The sequence below is a fragment of the Trichosurus vulpecula genome, chromosome 5 (genome assembly GCF_011100635.1).
Source record: "Trichosurus vulpecula isolate mTriVul1 chromosome 5, mTriVul1.pri, whole genome shotgun sequence".
NCBI classification, from domain to species: domain Eukaryota; kingdom Metazoa; phylum Chordata; class Mammalia; order Diprotodontia; family Phalangeridae; genus Trichosurus; species Trichosurus vulpecula.
This window is the reverse complement of record NC_050577.1, coordinates 160,476,418-160,501,857: the sequence shown is the minus strand read 5'-3', so window position 1 is coordinate 160,501,857 and position 25,440 is coordinate 160,476,418. Positions and strand designations below refer to the sequence as shown.

At 34.5% G+C, this 25,440-nt stretch overlaps 1 protein-coding gene across 1 annotated transcript in view; it reads left to right on the top strand.

Moving 5' to 3' along the window:
• Positions 1–25,440, top strand: part of SEMA3A (semaphorin 3A) — a 299,829-nt gene that overhangs the window by 117,049 nt on the left and 157,340 nt on the right. Inside the window, exon 4 of the mRNA XM_036761139.1 lies at positions 6,226–6,345. Within this exon, the coding sequence (XP_036617034.1) occupies positions 6,226–6,345 (120 nt within the window). The remainder of the gene's footprint in view (positions 1–6,225; positions 6,346–25,440) is intronic.

Sequence of the window (25,440 nt, the reverse complement as noted above, 5' to 3'; positions counted from 1 at the left end):
ATACATGCTACATCTCATTTTTGCCATATGTATCTCTCTGAAGAATAGACTTCTCACATCTTTTAGTGAAGTCTGTAGCATCTCGAAAAAGAGGCTGAGCTTTTTTGAAGGATGATACAATCACAGCTGGAATAGCATAGTGATTAAACAAAAAAAATAGAGAAGGAAACAACAACATTGCTAGATAAATGTGGGACATCTTAAATAGAGGAAAGGATAAAGTGAGTGACAGCAACAATCTCCAGGATTATTGCTCTGGCACTAGGATCCTCAGATTCCACCAGCTTGCCAAATAAATTGACCAGAGGAAAAGAACGTCAACAGATTAACTTCAGAAATTAAGTTTATTAATGGAATTTCATACATAAATACATCTACCCAGCATGATAGGAAAATGTTTTCTCTGCTTTCCCAGCTGTTAGAAGATACCTTAAAATTGTTCAGTCTAACTCACTGAAGGAATGGAAACAAATCTCTTTTTTGTTCTAATGAGTGCTCACTGACCTGAGGCAGTGCTGAATTCTGCCCATTTATTTTGAACTGATTTATATTGTAATATATTTTAATGTAGTGTAAGTCATTTGGAGAGGGGAAAAGATTTGACTAGATCAGTCATATAAACGGCGAAGTCCTCTGATTTCTACCTTAAAGCAAAAAGGTATATTGTCAGTAATGGAAGAGTCTGCAAGGGCATATTGGTAAATCCTATGTTTTTATTGGGGGTGCATTTAGTGAGTGGAAGCTTATTAAAAACACCTCAACTGTTTTAACTTTCATACATGGAGCAGTTGTTTTGACAGATGGATGGACTTTATTTTAGGAGCTATCCAGGAAAAGTCTGACTAACACAGTCTAATCAGTATTACATAGTTGTAATATTTGTTTTTGAATCATTGTGCATTTGACTCAAGGGATTTTTGGTACATTTTTTTTCCTAATTCATTTTTCTAGGTTAATCTCTTTTCCCATATTTCCTCTATCTATTTGATCTACAAACACAGAAAACTCTCTTACAAATAAACATAAATGTTTTGCCAATAAAGATGATACATTGATCATCAGACATAGACTTTGCTTAGTCTAATTTATTGCTGCTTAATCTCTTAAGGGCAGTTTTTCAGAGCTTAGCTAAATGTTTATTATGTATTTGGACTAGATGATATTTCAAACATCATCACAGGAGGAGATATGTTTGATCAGCTCTAAGCAAACCCATGCCTGTTGATAACCTTGACCACATACAACACAGAAAGGATAAAGGCTTGAAAAAAAATGTATTCACTCTGACTTTATTGTTTTCTTCCATCACCCTGTAACGCTCTAGTGGAGAGTCAAAGAGCAATGTGGTGCCAAAAAGTACATTACAGTTGAAAAGTTTTCAGAATTGCTGTGGTTCAAGCAAAGGTCACAACATCTTTTCTTCTGCCTCCTTGGAGCAGAAATGTGTGAAGTGTGCTTCCTTCCTATGCCACACTCACTCTCTCCTCCTAAGGAAATATTCAAGCTGGTTCCAAACAAAAATGAATATCCTGTATGGGAACTAACAAAACCTTGGCAGCAATAATTTGAGACTTTTTTTTTCTAAATCAAATGAATGACAGTACTGAAAACCATTTACGTAAAATCTGTCTTAAAAAAAAACACAAATGATTACCAACAATGTTTTTTTTTTTTTTTTTTAAGATCCTGGCTCTTTTATGGAAGCAGTTAATTTAATTCCTTTCCCCCTCCTGGAGTGGCTGTTGATACATTCTCCTATCTGCTATTTTTAGCCCATGTAGAAATTTTCATTTAATTCTTTTGTTTCCTTTCAGGCATCTTACACTTGGAGCTCATTTTTCCCTCTCTCTTTCTCTGTTCTATTTGCATGGTTCTTCACATTCAAAGCAATATCCAGCTAGCCTCAGGGCATGGCAGAAACACAACCCATTGCCAGCTAGGACAGCCCAGTTGAGTGATAAACTAACTCATTCCAGGCTGTGGGCCAATAGGGTGGGTTTAGCTGCTATGTAGAACCGATACATTCAATCATCAGCATCCACATTACCCTTGTTTGCCAACTTTCAGAGCTAGAAGTGTGTGTAGATACTATTTTTTTCCCTACAGGCTTTGGGAGCGTCTAGACATCTCCTTTTGGTAGTGGTTCATCTATGAAAGATAGGATAGAAAGACATAAAAATCCACCATATTCTCTGTGTGTGTGGGGGGGGTGGCGGGGAGAATCTCATCATTTATAGAAAACATGTTCTTTCCAGATAAATAGCCCCTCAAACCCCTTGGGGATATGAGTAGGTAGGAATACATTTTAGAAAGGGCAAACTGAAAAATTGTGTATAACATACCAGGATAGTAAAATTATCCACAAACCCTTACATGTATAAAGGTGGCGGGGTAGGGGGGGCGTTCAGGGAAGAAATCAAGTAAAGAATAGAGAATTGTAACTATGCTCTATACTTATTTCAAATTCTTAAGCATAGAGGGAAAATTTATGTCCCTTGTCTAACATCTAGTGAGTCTAAATCCTTCTATTTTCCAATTTCTTTATTTTGCCTGGTAGGTGTAAATAGACTAGCAACTTGGGGGCTTTAAATGGATTTATATAATTCATTTAATTTTGAACTTATTATGAAATTAAGTACATTTCAGATCAATCTAAAAATCAGGTAAATGGAAACCCCCTTTTTAAAATTGATAGAAGTTCTATTAGATTTTAGATTAAGATTTATTCCAATTTATTAAATAGACAAAATGCAGGCTATTGTGATAGCAGCATGCCCTATGTAAGCTGTTTGCCATATTAAATGTCTAATTGCTAGATTGTGAAACTTCCAAGGTATTTATGTTTTATATCTCCCTCTTACCCCTACATGCACACACATACTGAGTACACAGCATAGTACTTTGTACTGAGTATTGATTTTTTTTTTTGGTTAACATAAGGAAAAGAGATAGGAGGTAGGCCTGTGATTTCATTGGTGTGAAGAACTTGGGGGTGAGGAATATCTCTCTACCACTACAAGTTGGAACCTTTTCTGCTGTCTAGAACCCTGAAAGATTAAATGACTTAGGGTAATGCAACAAGTATATTTTAGAAGCAGAACTTGAACCCAGGATTTTCTGGCTATGAAAGTGGCTCTCTACTCACTACATCAAACTGCCTCTCATAGTTAAGTCCTCAGTCAATATGGCATTTATAAATCTGTAGTAGTTAGTAAACATGGGGCACCTAAGTGACTACCCCATAGTGGATTGAGTGCCAGACCTGGAGTCACAAAGATCTGAGTTCAAAATTGGTGCCATTCACTAGATGTATGATCCTGGACAAATTATTTAACCTCTGCCTCTGTTTCCTCAATTGCAAAGTGGGTATTATGATAATAGCACCTACCTCCCAGGGTTGTTTCCAGGGTAAAATGAGATGTTTGCAAAGTACTCATCACAATGCCTGGCACATAATAGGTATTGTATAAATGTTAGCCATAATAACAATAACAATAATAATTAAATTAATTATTATTAATTCAATGGTTTTTAATATTTTTATATTTATTATGTTATATATTTATTATTTAATAATTTAATAATAAATTAACAATTTCAGATTGTCTTTATGTAAGGCAATGTGAGTAATCACCTACACATGTGATTTGAAAGGTACCATGGATGTTTCCTTATAGATATGGATTTATACATATATTTATATATATGTATATATATATATATATATGCCTTGCTGATGCCTCTGATTTTACCATTAATTATTCATTTATTTGTGATTATAATCTGCATCTGACTCTTTAATCTAATAATTAATCTGAATTTTAAAAATACAAGTAATCCTGGGAATGGGGCACAATAACACCCCAAATGCTTAGTGTTAGTATATGTAGAAAATGTTTTTCCTTCATTAATAAGACATGCTAATTTTTCCCAACCTGCCTCAGGTTCTGTGCACAGGACATTTTTAGGACAGGCAAGAGGACCAAATGGGGAGGGAGGAAACTTAAGGACCCCTAAAAAAATTTGTCTATATAAAAATTTTGTGTGGGGATGAGTCTCTTTATTATGAAACAAAGGCAGTCCTGTCAAATTAAAGTTTCTTAAGGGAAACATAAAATTAAGACATTAATTCTTGAGTTCCGTTTAACATTTCATAGGTCTGGCTAGACAAAAAAAAATTAACTTAAAGGTCTGTCTTAAAACAAATGAAAAAAATAAAACCTAAAACCAGCTCCCAGGTTACTCCCAAAAGTAGCAAGGATTTGCTATGAGTAGGATAGGAAGTCCTGAAGCTTTGTACTTAAAAATTTAACTCATTTTCGGAAGCAGATTTTCAAAGGGCAGCTTCATAATTGCCCCTTGAAAAATTAGATTCTCATGGACAACAATAGGGATTAGTTGAGTTGAGATTAATTTGTGAGCTACTCTAGTTTTTTGGCTGCCTGATTCTCATCTCATGAGGGCAATAGACATAAGGCCCAAACTTTCAGTTGCAAATACAGAATGCATATATGTTTATGAAGATCAGGTGGAAAGTTACACCAAAAAACCATAACATGTCAACGATTAAGGTTTTCACTTAACAGGCTGAATGCAATATCAAGATGGATTTATATCTGACTTTTTTGAGCAGGGGTGAAACTTTTCTTCCATGATATTGGCCAATTTCAGTTACACTGCATTCTGACTTTTACCTTATTTATTGTATTTACCTATTTATTTTTCCTACTTTTATTTGTCCAGAGATGGAAACTGAGTCTGGTTGGAAACTATCTGGAAAAAATATAAAACAATCTTTAGTTAAACTTTTTGGTTTTATGGTCCCACAGATGAATGCCCAATTGGAAAACTTTTAAAATGCATGTTATGTGTTCAATAACATAACTCATAACACATTGCATACTATATGTAACTAATTTTTAAAATTTGTATTATGTGGGCAGTGGACCATAACAGCTTATTGAAGTTGTTATGGTAGTTGATTTTTATAATGTTGATATAGATTTACTTATTAAAATATAAGAAATTGCTTTTTTCCTGCTATGAATTACTATAGCAATAAAAACACGTTTTAGTATTTTGGGTTTCCCCCCCCCCCCAGTGTTTCTTCAACTAAGGAGACCATTTTTATTCGTATGATGGAAAACATTTTCTATTGTGGAATTTACTTTAGTGTATGTTAAAAAGTTTTGATTGAATATCTCCCCTGTCCCTCTCCCTTTCCTGCTCCCCTCCACCACCTCTTGAGACATTTCCTTAAAGAACTTCATGATATAAAAGATCCCAGCACTAAAATTCATGATGTGAAGCTGTCTTCTTTGAGAATGAGATAGCATGTGGCAGGGGAGGGGTTGTTGTGTTTTTTAAAAATCACACTATACCTAATATGGTACAACCCATTTAGATATACCTCAGTTAAATATAAATTTCTGGTTATGAATAATTAATAGATTCCATTCTCATTTACATACAAGATTTACATTTTCTTTATACTTTTTAAAGTTTGAGAATAGTCATCAAACACTTCCCATTTTAACATGTCCACCTTATTTCCAGAATAGGAAACTAATTTTTTTTTTCATTAATAATGACTTATCAATTCCCTACTCCTAGTCCGCCCCAGAATTCCTGGAAAAGCCAGTTGGGATTCTTGGTTGTCTGTTATCACTTTCTTCCATTTCTTTTCAAATAAACCAGAAATAACTTTAAACTAAAGTAACTGAAAAATTCAGTTTTGATCGTATGAACATTTGAACTCAAAAAAAAAAAAAATCACCAGTCTCTGGAGATGTTTAGGTGAGTTACTCAGAGTGACCCATTCAAAGTCAGTCCTACTTCAAACTTATGACCTCTTTGCAATGAGCAACTTTGAATAGAAAACGAAATATATAGGACTCTGCTTTCCTTATACTCAAAGGGGAAAAATTAAGTAGCCAGGACAAGGGAGGGTACATCTTGGCAAAGAAAAAGGATTAGAAATTGGAGGAGTAACTTTCCTTTATGTTGAAAGAAGTGGGTATTTTGAAGTTATGCACCCTTGCGTGCAGAACAATTAGACCTTGGGTTAAAATAGTCATGGACTGCTGAATAACAAACAAGCCTTAGAAGTGTTGTGAAAAGGCCTCAAATGAAAAAAATCTGTTCCTCCTCTTAGCATACCCGACACACTAGATGATATGTTAGTCAAACTAAAATCACTGTTTTATTTTATTTTTTTTCTTACAGAAAGAATGTGCTAATTTCATCAAGGTGCTTAAGGCTTATAACCAAACTCACTTGTATGCCTGTGGAACAGGGGCTTTTCATCCAATTTGCACCTACATTGAAATTGGACGCCATCCGGAGGTAAAACTGTTTTAAAAAAAAAATCTTGTCCGTGACCCTTTTCCTATTTAAATGCCTTATTGCTCATTATTGCAGCTCATTTAGTTCCCAAATTGTTGCTCTGGGTGATATGCTTCTAATTGAGATGTTGATATTATTTCTGATTTGTGAATGCTAATCAGATGAAGCCATCATCTACCAATAGCTCAAGAGCAGAAGGGAACAAAGAAAGCTAACATTTGTTTTTACCCCAGATTACTAAGTCAGTTTTCTTTTGTTTCGGTGGCAGATGCCAACAGGCTCTTTGTGTACTGTGGTCTCCTTTGTTTTTCATTGTGTTAGCCTCCCTCTCCAGTTCCTTCCTCAGACAGTACTAGTGTCTACCACCCCAGCTGTTTTCTTCTGCCTAGGGATTAAGACATCTAGCTATCCATGCACTTATATTATAGATGCTTCTCAGGTATCCAGTTTTATCCAAATAGCTTATGGTTATTTTTGTTTTGTTTTCCGGCTTAGCTAAGTACTGATTTTTATATATTTATTTTTTCTTCTCATTATAAGGTAAGGAACATGGCAAAATTCTGAATAGAGTACTGGACATATAATCAGAAAGATGCCAATTCAAATCCCACTTTCATCAATCACATCAGTTTTAAGGGCGAACATCTGAACTTATTCCCAAGTCTCTGAAAATGTTTGTTTGAGAATCTCAGAGTGACTCAGTCAAAACCTTTTTGCAGTGGGCCACTTTGCAGAGAAGAGTGAAATATAGCATTTGTCTTTCATTACACCCAAGAGGAAGCAAGGAGAACTCAAGTGGCAAACACAAGGAGAGTGTGTATTTGCAAAGAAAAAAAAAGCTAGAGGATAGAGTAGTAACTTTCCTACGTCGAAAGAAATGCTCCTGAGCAAGGCACGTGATGTAGTATTAGTGTGCATGGAGTAGGAAGCATCAAGCCCAAATCCGGATTCAGATGCATACTACTATGTGACTGTGGGTAGGTAGGTCACTGAACTTCTATCTACCTTAGTTTCCTCATCTTTAAATTTGAAATAATAATAGCATCTAAGCCTCAGTATTCATGTGAAATCAAATGATATATTTGTAAAACTTTTTGCAACCTTAAAGGTTAAATTCTAGTTCTTATTATTACTACTATTGCTATTAGTTTTGTGGTCATTGTCATTAGTATATTAACTCTTTGTGCCTCACTTTCCTTATCTGTGAAATCAAGGAGCCAAGGGCCTCTTATATCCTTACTGTAATGCTGTCCCTCCTTAAATACTACATTTCACTCTTCTATAAATCTAGTATCATATAATCTGATTTCTAAGCATTTACTTGTTACGTTACTTTCCAGTGATAATTGAGTGAAGAAAATTAGCTTAAATTCAGGGTAAAATTGAAAATGACCATCATTGCAAGTGTTATCTAACCAAAAGGGAATATTGCTATGATGAAAGTAATTTACCAAATAGCATTTAACATTGTACTTCCTGTTTTCAAAATGTCCTCCATCAAGTCTTGACCTCATGTCCAAAAATAGATGGAGACATTCCCATTCTGTGTCTATTAATACCCTTATACAATCACTTCCAAACTAGAGGCAGGTATTATGTGTTTTTTTAAAAATTCCAACTTAAATTTCCAACCTAAAAACAAACTTTCGAGGCATTGTGGCATAGGAGCAGCTGGCCTAAGTGGTCCAAATAATACGTCTTTGAGTTCTTCCTTTGACACGTAATATCTAGGAGATCCAGCCCGAGCAAGTCACATAAACTTTCAATGCTCTGATATAGTCTTGGTGGGAAACTTCAGTTATCTAGACATCTGCTGAAGATCTCTCTGCCAAGAAGCAGAATTGCTAATAGCTCTTTGGCTTGTCTAAATGATTATTTCATACTTCAAAAAGTGAAAGCCTATATGGGAAATTCTACTCTGGATCAGATTCTCTCTAACAGGGAGAAACTAGTAGCTAGGGTACAAATGATAATAATACTAGGAGGCTCCTGGAGTTTGTGAGAGAAGAAAGGAAATTTGGGCAGAGCTAGACATATGCCTTAAATTTTGGGAAAACAAATTTGAAAGGATAGGTAGGATCCAATGGCATAAAATTCTACCAGGGAAGTCGGCCTAGAAGAGATGGAACATTCCCAAGAACAAAATACTGAAAGATACAGGGTAGGTGAGTGGGTAATATTTTCTCATTTCTTTCTCACTCTCAGCATCTTTAAAACTTTTTTTAATGTGCAGAAAACTTTAAGATGCAGCATGGAATACATATAGAAGTTTTATTAATCCCTTTTTTAAATCAAATGACTGTATGTAGTGTGTGTGGTTGTCCCAAAAGTCTTAGTGCAGTTTTAAGCTCTACTACTGGGTATATATTTATTTCCCTTCTACATTGTCACATGTATGTCTTAACCAATAGTAAATTATGTAAATGTTCAATTTCTTTTTTTGTACATTGAAATGTTTATAAGAATTAAGTTCACAATTTTAAAAGTAGCTTAGAAAAGAAAAAAAAAACTTTCAATGCTCTGGGCAGCTCTTGAAGACTAAGTTACAGAGCAGGTGACTTGCTTGGCTAGAGTGAATTTCCTCACTGGAATTCCCTCTATCAATGAAATCCCAAGTGTAGTTAAAACAATATCAGCTAAAACCTTATTTAAATATTGCTAACTTCTTGATAAACTACACCTCTAGAATAATTTGTTATTCTTATATTAAAATAAATAACAACATAGCTTAATGAATGCTGATCTTGTATTTGGGCTGCAAAGCCTTTTTTTAAATTTGAGAATTAAGATTTCTCTTCATTGTTATCTTCCCTAAGTCAATGCCCAACTACTTGGTTCCAAAGAAGAAGGAAAATATCACAATTTCCCAAGGAAATTGATTCAAATTAAAATTCTCATAGTAACTATTTTGAAGCTTGTACCTTAGCATATTTTAATGGAAAGAGCATAGAACTCTGAACCTGAGCAATAGTTTTGGTTACCCCATTTATAATTTTATTCCGTTCAGCCTCATTTTCTCATATATAAAGTAGGTCTAGAAAAATCCTTTCCAAAATAAACTATAGAGGCTGCCAGTATATAAACTCCCTATCTTAACCTTTTCCTCTTTGGGTAGTATGCCGTTGTTTAGGAAAAGGAGGAAGAGTCAGGTTTCTGTTGTGTTTTTAACAATAATTGTAGCTAGCATTACATAGGCTATTCCAAAAGTCTGTGTAATTCAGGCTACTAAAGCTTACGACTGCACTAAAACTTTTGGGACATAGTTTTTTTTTTTTTAAGGTGTCCCTCACATCACTCTGAGTTAGGTACTATTATACCCATCTTGCATATGAGGAACCTGAGACACAGATAGGTTAAGTGACTTGCTCAGAGTCACACAGTAAGTGTGTGAGGCAGGCTTCAAATTTGTTCTTCCTTATTCCAAGCCCTGTACTCTCCAGTGGGAAAGCTTGTAGGTTTTAGGAAGTATGGAGTTTTAAAAAATAAATGACTTGTGGATTGATAAAAATTTGAGGTCCACAGATCAAATGAGAAACAACTCATTACATTATTTCTACTGTATTTTCCATCATCTTTTTTTGCCAAAAAAATTCTAAATATTTGAGTTATTCCTCAACGATAAGACTTGAGTTGGTTGATTGAGAGCCACAGACGTGTCTGGGTGAGCCTACTTTTAAGTTTTACAACCTTTAATCCCTCTGTTGATGATAGTTTATTCCTAAGTCTCTAATTAATGACTATTTAAGTCATTAAAGCCAAAAATTTCAGAATGTCTGTATCCTTTCCTGGTAATCCATTCCACTATGAATGTGTCAATAGACAATAAATGTTTATTGAATACTTATTTTTCCTTTGATTTCCAGTCCTGTGCCTTCCTGATTAGAGAAAAATGGACACTTTGGGGGAAAAATATAGACTTCCTCTGTCCCAAGTGACTGCTTCTCCCTCCACCCCCAACATGCTGTTTGCACTATAAATACTAAGAGGATTATGGAGCTTAAATATAGTGGTTTGCACAAACAAATCCAACACAAGTAAGATTAGAAGGAAAACCTAACTGGGGAAAAAAAAAGTCTTTGCAGCAAGTTTCTCTGATAAAGGTCTCATTTCCAAGATATGTAAGAAACTGTCTATATTTACAAGAATAAGAGACATTCCCCAACTGACAAATGATATCAGGATATGAACAAGTCATTCTCAAGGGAAGAAACCCAAGTTATCTATAGCTCTATGGAAAAAAATGCTACAAATCACTAATAATAAGCAAAATGTAAATGAAAGCAACTCCAAGGTTCTACCTCACACTCATCAGGATGGCAAAGCTACCAAAGAAGGAAAATGACCGATTTTGGAAGGGCTGCATGGCCATTATAGGAATTTGTTTTGCTTGACTATATTTATGTGATATGTGTCAGTCCTTCCTTTTTTCTTTCCTTTCTTCTTCCCTTTATCTCTCCCTTCCTTCCTTCCTCCTCTCCTTACTGCATTTATAAAAAAAAAAATTAAAGAGTTGATCATTGGGTTCCTTCCCTTCATTCTTGAAAATGTCTCTAGTAAAATTATTACTTGTCAAACCGTGAAGCTACCATCCAAAATACAAGTACTTGTTGTCTTGTATCTGCAGTAGTCTCTGTTGATTTCCTTGCTGCCAACCTCTGTCCCTCCCATCCATCACTGCCAGAATAATTTTCCTAAAACTTCTCTGTAATAAACTCATTTCTCTGTTCAACAACTAACAGTTTCCCTTTGCTGCTGCTTCAAATCCAAACTCTTCTAGTTACTCTGAGAGTCAACTATTATCAAATTCCTGGCCTCTAGAGAGTAGGATGGGATCTAGCAGTGCTGGGTGATTAAAACCCAATTAATTGGACCTTAGGGAAAGAACCCTTCTAGGGAAAGTGGGTGTGGTCCAAATCTTCATCTCAGAAAATAAACAGTATATTGTGCAAAGCCAAACCAGAGGTCACAGGGTAATCAAATCAGAAACTATCAGAATAAAAAAAAATCAAATCAAAATTATCAGAAGATGAAAAAAACCAGTTCAGAACTTTGGTCATTTTAGCTGACACTGAGGCGGCCTGGCATAATGGACAGAGACCTGAGCTTAGGAATTTCTGGATTCAAGTTTGCTGAAAACATACTGGCTGTGTGATCCTGGGCTAATCACTTAACCTCTCAGTGTCCCAGGTAAAGCTAACAATAAACATTGTAGAACATTTTGACATTCTCCATTGGCAGCAAGTGTTTCTTCACAAACAATTCTCTCTATTATAAAGGATAGTAGTAGTCTTTGGCGGAATGAAGTTTGACTCATACAGCCTGTCTACGACTTAATATTCTGTATTCACAATCCAGTACCTGTTTCTTTCTTCCTCCTCAGAAACAGTAACTGAAGGGATCCTAAACACCTGCCTCATCTCATTAAATCCTGGGCTTACTGGCCATTTACAATAACTGCCTGAGATACAAATAATGTAGACTCCTTGTCTAGCTGCACATCATCCTCTAAATAATTTGCATTTTTCTTCTTTCTTTTAAAAAAGTTATGTGTGGTTAAACCAGTTGCTTTTGAGTTATTGTGGATTTTTTATAAAATATGATTTATAATGTATTGGATCTTGACATTCTACATTCAGTTATGTCAGAGGTTTCCAAACTTTCTCAGTTTACAGTGCCCTTAATGTCTCAGTAATTTTTTTTATGACACCCCTAGGCCAAAAGAAATATCTAACAGTTCCATTTGTTAAGCAGTTAGTCCCAAATAACTTAATAAGTATTTATGTTCTAACAACTTAATAGCCGTTAAAAATAATACTGATGGATTATAAGAAGAGAAAATTTATTTCATTCTTAATCACACAATTACTCGCTAAAAGGATTTTATACTGTTGGGAATTGTATACTTCTCCATGTTTTGAATCACATCGGGCGCCTCCATCTTTCCTTCCTCTTTCCCCCCGAATTTCACATGATACTTTTTATCACAGAAACTACATAGATATGTTGTCACAAATTAGAAAGTTTGAGAAGTTATTGGAATAGCCAAAAGGACAAGTAAGCCCAAAAACCTATCTCAGACATTTGAGAATGTCTCTGATAAGCATATGTAGCAAGATCTAATGTTGAAATTGTGAACTACTTCGAACTATGGGCTCATCCTGTCCTAGTATTGCTGCTTCCCTTGAAATTTCAAATATACTGTGGCACTGCTGGGAGTTCACTGTGGCCATGCAGCACAATTTGGGAACTATGGATTTATGCTATTTAAAGTTAAAACAAAGAAAAAGGAAGAACAAGGGATGGAGAAAATGAGAGAGAAAACAAAGGCTATGTGTTTTATAATACTTCAGAGCATAGCATTTCTCATGAATTTGGAGTAGAATCATTGACTTAAAGCTGGAAAGCACAGCAAAAATCATCTATTCCAATTCCTTCATGATGAAATTGAGGCCCAAATGATTTAAGAACTATACATAAAGTCATAATGGCAGAGTAAGGATTTAAACCCAGGTTCTTTGACTCCAAATAGTACTCTTTAAATGGTACTATATATCACCTTGGCTTTACAAGATATTTTTCAACATTGCAAGTTTTCTCGTCTATAATATCATGTGTTTTATGCCATTTTCCCCTTTAGCTAAAATACTTGCAGGATGTTTCCTTTTTTTTTCTTCTTGCTGTTAAAGATTACCTTCAAGATTCTCTAGTTATGAGATGCAGCATTTTTACATAGAGTGTTTGGTGGCTATCTTTATTATTCCACTAGAAAGCAGGAGTCATTTTCTTTTTCCTTATTGTTATGATTTTATTAATATTTTGAATGCATAAAACAGAAGTCTCTGATCTCCCTCAACATTCTTTGTTCTGGTGGAAGTAATCTCTCTTGATCATCTGTAGCTGTTTTATATTGTCTTTCGAGGATCTCTAAAGCTCAATTATTAAAGAATCACCTTGTGGATTTGACATTCAGCATGGCAAATTGCCACAAAAATAAAGACATTATTGTTGAAATGAATAAGGGTACTGTTCATCATTTAAGAATAGGCTTTGCATCTTGTAGGGAAAATTAACAGACCCTTTGAGTAATGACTTAACAGTCTGGACATGATTTCCTCCTATAAATGTGTCTTTTAATTTTTAAAACATACCTCATCTTAATAACCTAGGACAAGGCATAGGTACTCTTATTTTGTTTTGATTTTTTTTCAAACAGACATTTTTATACTTTTTAAAATTCTAAAATCTATTCTTAGCATTACTGATTCTCTCCTGACCACACACAGTATGTCATTGCTTTCTGTATTAAATAGATTTTTGGTTTCCTGAGATTCATTTGGGAATTGGTAGACATATTAATTAAATCCAGCTCTGTTAAGATGGGTGTCAATCAATTCTTGGGTATCTGCCAAGAGTATTTGAATATATATTATATCTAGCTAGCAATGAGGTCATTTGCTTCATAAGAGTGAATATTTATCATGAAACTCTTGCAAACTTAATAGAAGAAAATAATTTACAGAAAAGATGATTCAGGACTAATGTTACAGAAAAGCTTGGTTTTGAGTTTAAGCTCTCAGCTTCCCTGCCATTCAGATGGCAAGTATGTTCATCCTTCAGAGGCTGAATAATCCCAAATGGCTTATGGTGTAAGACATCCCCCTCAAATTTACATCTGTTTAAAAAAAAAAGTCTTTAGTGGGAGCATGAGTTTTTCGAAGCAAGTCTCTGGATGTTTTCTCCAATTCCAAGTGGGCTTCTTTTGTGTAGAGGACCGGAAATCTGAAGCAAGGACAGACACAGATGAAAGCTGTAAAACATTAGGGCTGTAAATTCCATCATAATGTTATGTTCAACCCATGGTAGACTAGTGAAATATTAGAATATATGTACTGAGGCTTAGTGGATATCTCTGTGGCCACATTTCTACATAACAACAAAAATGACATAGATAGTTATTTTGATTCTTCTTTTCTTGCACATGGTATTTAATGTTAAAATTAATGTTCTTGAATAAAAATCTAAACAGTAAACCCTTGGGCAAACTTTGCACAGCTACCACCTTCAATGAAATGTCCCCCTAACCATATTTATTAAGGATGCTCAAGCCCTAGCTAACTCAGTGCCTTCTAGGTTGATGGGATGTTATGCCATATATAGATGTTGAAGGGGGGAAAATGTTCCTTTTGACTTCTTTTGTGTATGTGAATAAAGTTGAGACTAAGGTTGAAAATGAATTTTCCCTCTGCAGTGTGCTTTCAGAATATCCCTTGGCTGCTCAGAACCCCATCTAGACTCATCATTTCTACCAATAGATGAGAATTTAATCAGAAAAAATGCTAATGAACTACATAGTCATTGTGTTATCTTTCCCACATAATATAATGTGTTAATCATATTTAAGCATGGCTTTCCATAGGTCTTTAAGGAGTAATTCTGTTGGTGTGCATTTCATATATGTTGATAGACATACGAACAATAATTTTTGCAGAGATTGAATATTAACTGCCTCTAAGCAGTTGAAGGATTGTCAGATGGGATGAGGACTTGTTAGACCTGTTCTCATTTTCCCCAGGGAGCAGAAGTAGATATGATTAGTGGAGGTTACAAAGAGGCGATTTAAGCCTTGATATAAAGAGGAACTTCCTAACAATGAGAGCTTTTCAAAAGTGCAATGTGGAAGTAATGGTTCCCCCTTCATTGTAGTTCTTGAAGAGGCAAAATGAGAAGATTCTCGTCCAGTTATGGACTGACCTAGATTGATTCTGAGGTTCCCTCTAACTCTGGGATTCTGTAAATTACTGCCATCCTTATAAACATAGACATCAAGCCAAAAGGTTCATCTTCCCCATCATTTTTTATCCCTATTGGACAGGAAGTATAAAAGGGGAATTATGCACATTTGTTAAAATCATACAGTATCTTTAACAAATGCTTAATGGCCTATCCCTCCATTACCATTCTTAAAAGAATTTTTGGATAAGATGTGTGATTTTATCACTGTAGAGAACTCCCTGTTAGAAAAACTCCTTCAGTAATACAGATGGGTGACTACTGTGCAATTGTATAGGTTTAGAGAATTGCCTAAACATTGAGAGAGTTATGTGACTGACCAGGGCCACAGGATTAGAATATCTCAGAGGGAGGACCTGAACCCAAGTTATCACAGATCTGAGGCCAGATCTCTATCAACTCTGCAATAGTATCTTTAATGCTCCTTTTTTCTAAAGCTCTAAAATTATGTTTTCAATTCAGTATTGAGTATTGGCCAAATTCTCAGACATGACACCCAAGGTGGTAAGGTTGAGGAGATGAATTTAATTAAAAAACACTATATGAGTATAAATCATATATACAATATAGGTGTATGTACTTTCTATATTTACTCAGTATATACTCACAAAAATGTATTTTGTACATATAGACACACAAACATATATGTGTGTATCTGTATAAATTATGTATTTTTTCCCGTTCATATTTTTTAGCTCTTAGATGAGATAATCCATATTTATATTTAGTACATATAGATAACTATATATGTAGTATATACAGTATATGTGTATATATCTAGTATATGTGTGTGTCTGTAAAAAGTATATGTGTATGCATATATACAAAACAAATATAAACACTATATATGTACATAAGTACATGTAGTATAAATATAGTAAATATACAAAGTAAATATATACCTTTAGTGTATGTATATATATGTGTGTATATATATATGGAGAGACAGAGAGAGAGAGAGAGAGAAAGTACATACAAAATAAAGATAAGGATAGATATCACCTAAGAGCTAGAAAATTGGAAAAGGGAAAGTAGGCACTGTAATATCCCTTCCCCCCACAGAAGAAGAAATATTTCAGCCCAGCATTTTATTTTTGACTTGTTTGTCCTGTACATTTAAGATACAAACACCATAATTAAGAGATTAGCATACTTCCCCCTCCACCCCCTCTTTGGTTACTGTGAAAAATTTTTTTCTCACGGTGTTTTGCAACTCCCCATTCCTGTTAGAACCAATAATAAGTTTAAGAGATAAAAATTACAATGTTGGCTTCTAGTGTTTTTCTTTTTAATTTATTGGGTTTTTTTTTCTAATTTTACTGGACCTAGTTCTCTTATCACCAGCAAAATGATTACTTACTCCTGACAAGGAATATTCTTTTGACATAATGAAGTAATTTACTTAAGTGTGTGGTGCTTCCAGTCACACATAAAAGAGTATTTTACCTACACATTTTATTTTCTTCTAATTGAATGCATTTCCACTCATTAAAAAAAAACAACTTCAACAGATATAGGAATTGAATTAAGCTCAATATGAAACAATTAGATGCTTCTGTCCAGTAGCCGATGAACGACCAGACTAAGTGGAAATATTGAGAAAATTCTAGTCATTAACTGCAATAATTAGCAGCAGAGCTAACCTAATACAAAATAATGAAGTAGGCCAACTTTGATGCTTCACCCCCTGTGCTGTGAACCCCTTCCCCCAAAGCTAGGCCTCCATTGCCATGACCCTTTCTGTGTCTTTACTCTCCCTTTCTCATAATTATTTTAAGAATATTTTTAAAAAAATAAAGTTCACTAAATTCACTTCCCCTGTTTTGCAGATGAGGAAAATAAGGTACAGATAATTTAAATGAAATGGCCAAGGTCGTATAACTAGCAAGTAGCTGAAGCAGAATTTTAATCCAGGTCCTCCTGACTCCAATCCAAAGGCCTATCTACTTTGGCATATCATTTCTCATGATTCCATGTTGTCTCTCCCATTGTTAAAAAAATAACAACCCCATCTTTAAAAAATGAAATTTTTTCACCTTTAAAAAATTATGAGGCAAATGGCACTAGCTGTGTTGCTTTGGGCAAGGCCTACATTTTTACTTCTTGGTTTCCTGATTCCCCCCCAAGCTCACTCCATTTTAGCCAAACTGTCCTACTATGCTTAAGACGGAAAACCCTATCTCCTTTCTCAACACATTTGCACAACCTTAACTCTTCAAGGTTTACAAAAAACCTTTCCCCTCCTTAGAAAATTTCCTTGTCCTTACTTATAAAGTTATATCAGTTGTTGTTTAATTGTTTCAGTCGAGTCTGACTGACTCTTTGTGACCCCATTTAGAGTTTTCTTGACAAAGATAAAGGAGTGGTTTTCCATTTCCTTCCCCAGCTCATTTTACAGATGAGGAACTGAGGCAAATAGAGTTAAGTGACTTGCCCAGGATCACACAGCTAGTAAGTGTCTGAGGCCAGATTTGAACTAACATCCTCTTGACTCCACAGCCATGCTCAATCCACTGTGTCACCTAGCACAGGAGAATGTAAGCTCCTTGAGGTCAGGATTTTTTTTTAATAGTCATTGCCTCATGGTATAGCATAGAGCCTTGCTCGTACAGCGGCAGAGACTTATGCTCGATGAATTGAATTCAACAGTATCTGTTAAGCCAGAGATACCATTCTCTACCTCACCTATGTCATAGAGTTGTGAAGAACAAATCAGAAAATGAACAGGGATGCACAAGCCTACACAAATGATAGGTGTCACCTCACTTTCATACCGCCATACACATATACACACTAGTCCTGGACCTTTCTCCTTTTATCCGTGTCTCTCCTTTCTCTACTCATTTTTTTTTTTTTTCTGTATGGCATGCCTCACTTTTTTATCTCTTTTTTTCCTGCCTTTTTTTTTAAAAGAGAAAGAGAGTAATGATGAAGAGCATAAACATCAAATGGAAGTAGAGTTCTTTGGAAGTTCACAGGAGAGTAGAGACATCTTGGCCTGAATCAGAGCATATTCCCCTCCCAGTGCATCCATTATATGTGAGAGATAAAGGAAAAGTAAAAATCCTACCCCAAAGGCCTTTTATTTCCATTTTTTACTACATTCTCTCAAATTCCCCCAAATTTCCCTCCTTTCTTCCACTGCCTGCAGCCTCTTGTTCAGCATCTAAAAATAGAGAATGCAAGAAAACTTAAGGGGGTAAAAATCAAAACTAGAAAATGAAAGTCTTGAAGAAAATTGCTATGTGTATGTATATGCGTAAGTATTTGAGTGTGTGTGTGTGTGTACGTAAGTAACGTGTGTATATGTGACAACCTACATTGGTAGAGGGAATTTTCTTATCTAGAAATTCTCTTTAATCAATTAAATCACAGATCCAGTGCTTATATAATTTATCCTATCTATCTCTGAAAGACTTTAAGAGCCTATTAGCCACTGCTCATATCTATATATGTATTCAATAACATAGGAAAGAGTGCTGACCTTAAATTCAGGAAGACCTGAGTTCAAATCCTGCCTCTAATGTTTACCAGCTGTGTAACTTAACCTCTCTTAAGACTGAGTTTCTTAATTTGAAAATGAGGGAAATAATAGCATCTTCTTGCTGTAAGAATCAAATGAAATTTATAACACACATATATCTTATAAATAACTCTCTCTTTATACATTTGTATATATATATATATATTTGATATGTGTATCACTTTATAAGATTGAAAGTTCTATAAAATTTTAAAAATACTATTATAGGAAGTCAAGATTGGAATGGAGAGAGTATACCTAACTCTGAAAACTGAGTTGTACTTTTTAGACCCAAATGATTTGGATGCCAGGGTACTAAAAGGATATGCAAATGTGAGTGAGGAACTGGTGCACTTTGGGAAGTAATAGAGAGACTGGGAGAGGTGCCTAAAGGCTGAAAGTGGAAAAAAAATCTTCTAATTTTCAAAATAGAGAGAATAGAATTCCAGCAATTATATACTTCAGGCCTTGATTCCTACCACTTGTGAAATTGTTGAGCAAATTATTTGATAAACTTTGTGAGTACTTAGCAAAAAAGAAGTTGCTTATGACTACAAGCTAGAATTTGTCCATTGAGAATAAACGAAACTAATTTTAGTTTTTCAGTCACTTAATAAATATTCATAACCTAGAATTTTTACTTAGAAGAGGAAATGTGCCATTGTGAATAACCTCCTGGTCTTTGAATCAGGATCTTGCCATTGATATTTACTACCTATCTAAGCCTAGACATATCCTTAAATCTCTTTTTTTTTTGCCTCGAGGAAATCCCTAAGACTTATCTACTAAGTAGTACTTGGGTTTTTATCTGAATTGGTAAAGGGATTTTATAACTGAAGAAATGGAAGATCTTTCAAGTATTTGCAGTTTCACATTGAATAAACTGGTTTCTGTGGCTAGATTTGGAGTCAGGAACATCTGGGTTCAAATTTCACTTTTGATGTTTAATTATCAGCAGTATGGCCTTGGGCAAGTCTCTTCCCTTAGGCAACTTGCTAATCTGGAAAATTAAAGATGGTGGCAACCTTCATAAGTGGAGGAAATTTCTAAACCAACAAAAACACAGATCCATGATATATTCATGTAAGTGAACTGCTATAAAACGTACATACATGTGTGTTTATGTATGTATACACACATATATTGTAGTCAGAATTTCAGAAAGACTTTTCACAGTTTTTATTTTATTAGACATAAAATAGAGAAAACTTTTTTAGATTGGAATAAAGTTGGATGGATTCATAGCTGGTTAAACAATTTACTAAAAGTGTGTTTGATAAAAGATGCATTTCAATCTGGAAGATACCCAGTGGCATTCTACCAAGTTCTGTCATTGGTCCCGTCCTATTCACATTTTTGTCAGCTACTTGGATGAAGACGTAGAAGGCATGTTTATCAAATTCATGTATTGTGTAAATCTGGAAGGAATACCTAATGACTTGGATGATAGAAATGTTATTATTTTTAAAAATCTCAGCAGGCTAGAATATTGTGATAAAATTAACAGGATGATGTTTAATTGGAAAAACTCTTATTGTAGCAAACCATTACCTGACATTACATTTAATTGAATTCAACCTGCTGCTCCCTTGTGATCTTTAACTCTTACAAAATACCCTGTCAATATGTTTTTATTGCTTATTATTGGGTATTAGAATAATATTTATATTTTCAATGCTAGACTGTAAGATCCATTCACATTTACGCACTGTTATTTGACCTGCGAATGGGTACAACCATTCTGGAATTTGAAATAATACACAAAATGTTACTAAACACTTCATGCTCTTTTAGCTAGCTGTACCACTGCTAGGCTTATAGCCAAAAGATATAAAAGTAAGAGGAAGAGGCCCTTTATGTACAAAAATATTTACAGTAACTCTTTTTTTGTGATGTCAAAAAATCCCTGGAAACTAAAGAATTGTCCATCAATTGAGGAGTGGCTAAGTAAGTTGTGGTATATCAATTTGAATGTTTTAGAAGACTATAACAGTAAGAAATGAGGAAATAGATTATTTCAAAAAGATGAAGAAAGCCATGTTGGAACAAATTCAGAAACCAGAAAAATAATTTATGTTATAAAAATGAACAATTGTGAAAACTTTTCTAAATCTACAAAGAATAATTAATAACAACTCTATTAAAAACAGTGTTGAAGGCTGTCAGAATTATAATCAATTATAACCATTTGTGGTTCCACTGGACCTATGCTCTCTATAACAGAGAGGTGATGGTTTTAGGGTAAAAAATGCATACACACATGTGTGTTCATATATAATTAGCCTTTCAAATAGTTACAAAAGGCACTTCTTTAAGCGTTGGCTTCTTAGTCCATAGATGCATTATCACTTAACATTCCCTATCTGTGTTAATTTTCTTCATTGAGTTCTTCTAACATTCTTGATCTGACTTCTCAAAGCAGTGTGTGTGTGTGTGTGTGTGTGTGTGTGTGTGTGGAGAGAGAGAGAGAGAGAGAGAGAGAGAGAGGTGAGGGGGGAGGGGAAGGGGGAAGAGAAGAAAGAAATATTCATTTCTCCTGTTCTTCTTTCCCTTTGCTTAATGTGAAGAAACTGGAAATTATGTAAATATTCACAGCAAAACAGTAATAGAATTGAGAGTGAAACAAAGTTCTCTGAAAGATCTGATTATACAAAACTAAGGTGGTCAAATCATATACTTATACGTATGTAATAATTAGCTAACTATTCTTTGCAACACAGATGGTAAGTTAGAGATGGTAGCAATCTTGCATGGCTTAATTTCTACTCCTGAGTCCACAAATAACCTGGATTTCTGTTGTCTGTAGAACATTAAGCTGTTAATGTTTAGTCAATCCCTGTGTGTTTACAAATATCATCTATTTTTCTTATACTTTGGAAACCTCAGACAATTTGTCTTTACAAAATAAATACCTACTATATGCCTACTGCTTTAAAAATGAAAGGCTGAAGAATGAAAGAAAGAGAGAGAGAAAGAAAGGGCATTTATTAATCATTTACTAGATGCCAAGCAATGTACTAACAGCTAGATATGAAAGGAAAGCAAAAAAAATTATCAAAGAATATGAACATTAACCTAGAAAGCTAATTTCAAATAAATTAATGAAACACTTAACTTTTGTAAAATTTGAATTAAATTAATTTTATCTGAAGTTATGAGCCTAGTAAAGAACTTATAGTATGTTTGTCACCTGAGGAGAAGCCTAGGGAAGCTTGGGCAATTAGTAGGTTGGTCACAAGGTAATGAATTTTTCATCAACAGCAACCCTCAAAGACCATCTGCTAAATTGTACTGCTTCTCAGGTCACCACCAGTTGTCTTGACTTTTGTCCTGTCTCTGGACTTCAATGACTCTGGATAAGAGAATGAGGCTAATGACTTTGAGCAACTCTGCCTCACTTAAATCCAATTCATACACAAGTCGAAGGATCACTCATGATGTCACTGGTCCTCTTTGAAGTCCAAGGTTGTGCAACAACAACAGCAGGGATTGTGACCGGTGTTGGTGGAAGAAGGACACGTGCTGGAGTATATGGGGTGTAGGTTCAGAGAGGACTGGTACGTCTGGTGTGAGGGCTTACCAAGACCTTTTCAGGGGTGCTCATCAACATTTGGTGTTCAGCTTTATATACTTCTCACCTGTGGCTCCAAGAAGCTATAGCATGTGCAGTGGCTATATCTTGTAAACCATCTCAGCAGATGGGCTAAACCAGGTTGAGGGTAACCGACAGGCATTAAACATGTTGGTGAGTTAGGGAGAGATCTACCACAAGCATGTGGAGACATTCCTCAGTAGAATGGGTGGATGAGAAAAATTTGTTCGAATGGCCACAAAGGTGGCTGAAGCAGGTGCTGTGGTGCTTAGAGCTCGGTCAAGCATTGAAGACACCATAGTCATCCACTGCATCCTGGGCAATAGTCATATAGACTTTTGTCTTGCCACTAGACTTTGATGACTTAAAAGGAGAATGAGGCTGATGATTTTGCCCAACTCTGCCTCATTTAAATCCACCTAAGAGTCAAGACATTACCTGTGAAGTCATCGGTCCTCTTTGAAAACATCATGAAGTATCAATGTGAGCAGCTATGTGACACAATGGGTTCAGGGAGACATGAATGCAAATCTTGTTAACTGTTTGACTCTGGGCAAGTTACTAAACCTCACTAAGTTTCAATGTCCTCATCTTTAAAATGGGGTTAATAATAATAGCACCTACCTCCCAGGGTTGTTATGAGGACAAAATGGATAATATTTGTAAAAGCACTTTGTTAACCTTAAAACAATGTATAGATATTTAGTATTATTATTACTATTACAATTATTATTAGTGGGGTTATCACACATTGTTTTTCTATACTCAATTAGTGTCACACATTTTCATTATATTCATAAAAATTTTAATTACAAAAACCTTTCTACATTTACTTTATAATATTATACTCTGATTCTTTGAGATTATTTTGAATGTTGTATTCCTTAAAGTACATATTTTAAACTCAGGAATAGATAACAATTTTTGTGTCTTGTGCCCTTCTGGTAGTCTGATGAAGCCTTTGGACATCTTAAAATAATATTTTTAACTGTATAAAAAATAATACACAGGATTACAAAGGAAACCATTTATATTGAAATATGTGTATGTCCATATACATGTGTGTATACACATATATTTATTTATTTTAAAATTCACAGACCCCAGGTGAATAATCTCTGCTCTAAACATATTCAGAAGTGTGAATTTCTAGGGAAAAACATTAATTGTTTCATTGGTGGCAAGCATCTTAATAGCAAAGGATTGTCCCTGAATAGACAGTTAGGTAACATTACTGTGTACTTAGTAAAATTCTTTTCGTAAATAAGTCTAGAGCAGCCTCATCTGAAATATGCAGTGATTTGAAAGGGGTGGAATCATGAGATGTAAGATGTGCTGGAATGCACTTATAGCAGTTGGCATGTACTAATACTAAAGGCAGACCTTTTTTCCTATTTAATTCCCTGACTTGATTCAAGGAAAGTTCCAAAATGCATTTACCTTCCTTTCCCTCCAGCCTTATAGCGTCCATGTGGTTGCTACTTCTTTGCCATCAGAAATATTTTCCACAATATTCCTACCATCCAAAAAGCAATAGGTAAACAGGAAGTTAGGCATGAGTCCAACTCTTCTTACCCAGAAGGAGGATTCATGACATAGGCAGTAACAGGGCAGAAATGATGGGTGTGAATTAGATTATTTATAAATATAAAAGGTAACATTTTAAGATTCTTGAACCATCAAATCAAAGTCATTTTAGTCAGTGCTTTTCAAAATATACCTAAATTAGTCCACAAAATTGGATGTTGCGAGGACTGAAAGCATATAATTCTCCTATGATTTATCAAGAACATATTTTAAAATGATAGAATCTTTATTCTAGGTATATTGGCTATAATTATATCCATTGTATATAATAAGGATATTTCCACTTGTAAAAATGGTTAAAATTGAACATCTTTGACAAAGATGTGCATTTTGTTCAAATTTAATTATCTAGTTATACACTTTTACAAATTGCAGCTGGGACAATATATTTGGAAAAATGTATTTATGCCAAGGGTCATGCTTTAATCATTGCCTAGAAAATTGAACATCATAGGCTTTCAGCTGTCATTTAGCACATTCAATTCTATCTTTGCATATTTCACTATTATACTTTAGTAATTTGGAATCTATTTATGTCTAAGTGACAGAAATAAAAGTCAGTAATTATGTCTGAGTACGGCTTTGAAATTCATAATTTGTACATTTACATGCAGGAAATGAAATCAAGTTTTGAATTGTCAGAAATCAAAACAGAGCATCTGGCTAGTTTCCATTTTTATTTTATTTTTATTTTCCAGTCTGTCATTCTAATTCAATTGTGGATATTTGGTCATTGGAAGCAGCCTTAAGAATTGCTGAGTGGTTCAGAAAGGAAGTTTAATAGGATCTCAGATCAATTTCCAGTTCTGCCACTGATCCATTCTGTGACATTCACCACCACTGAAGTGACATTAAACAGGTCACATCAGCTTTTCCATGCTTTGGAATTTCTTTCTGTGATAACCGCCAATCGCATCATAACTACATATGTGTATATGCATGTATATGCACTGAAGACACTGGGTTAGTAATGAAGCACATGAAGAATTTCTGTTTCAACCAATTGTTTCACCAGGGATTCTTATAGCACTACAGAGAGTCTTAAAGGCTTGTCCTTTGTGATTGAATGAACTAAAAAACATATTTCTGTTTTCAGTGTAGTATTTAAAGGTGCTTATCATTTCATTTTTGTCACATAAGATTTTTGGCTTACATTCAATGAATGATTGTTATCACAATTTAACTTTGTTTAAGACCTAGGAAGAAAGAAATTTGGGGTTGAGTGTTCTTCCCACTTATAAACCTGCCTTCATATTTTGTGTTAAATTAGACAGTGTATTGGAATTAAAAGTTCTTACAAATATTTAACTTCCTGTCTTGCTGCATTGTCAGTAAGGAAATTTTATATATGTGTATGTATATGTGTACACACATACATACATACATATATATTATATATATATATAAAATGTGTGTATGTATACACATGTGTCCGTCTATGTCTTTGTATATACACATACAACCACAGATATATGTATGTGTATACACACATTATTTACACATACATACAAAAACATAACTAATATATATAGGTATACACATATACATATGTACATACATATACTTAGAATTTTTAAAGCATCTTCTAATTAGTAATATTTTA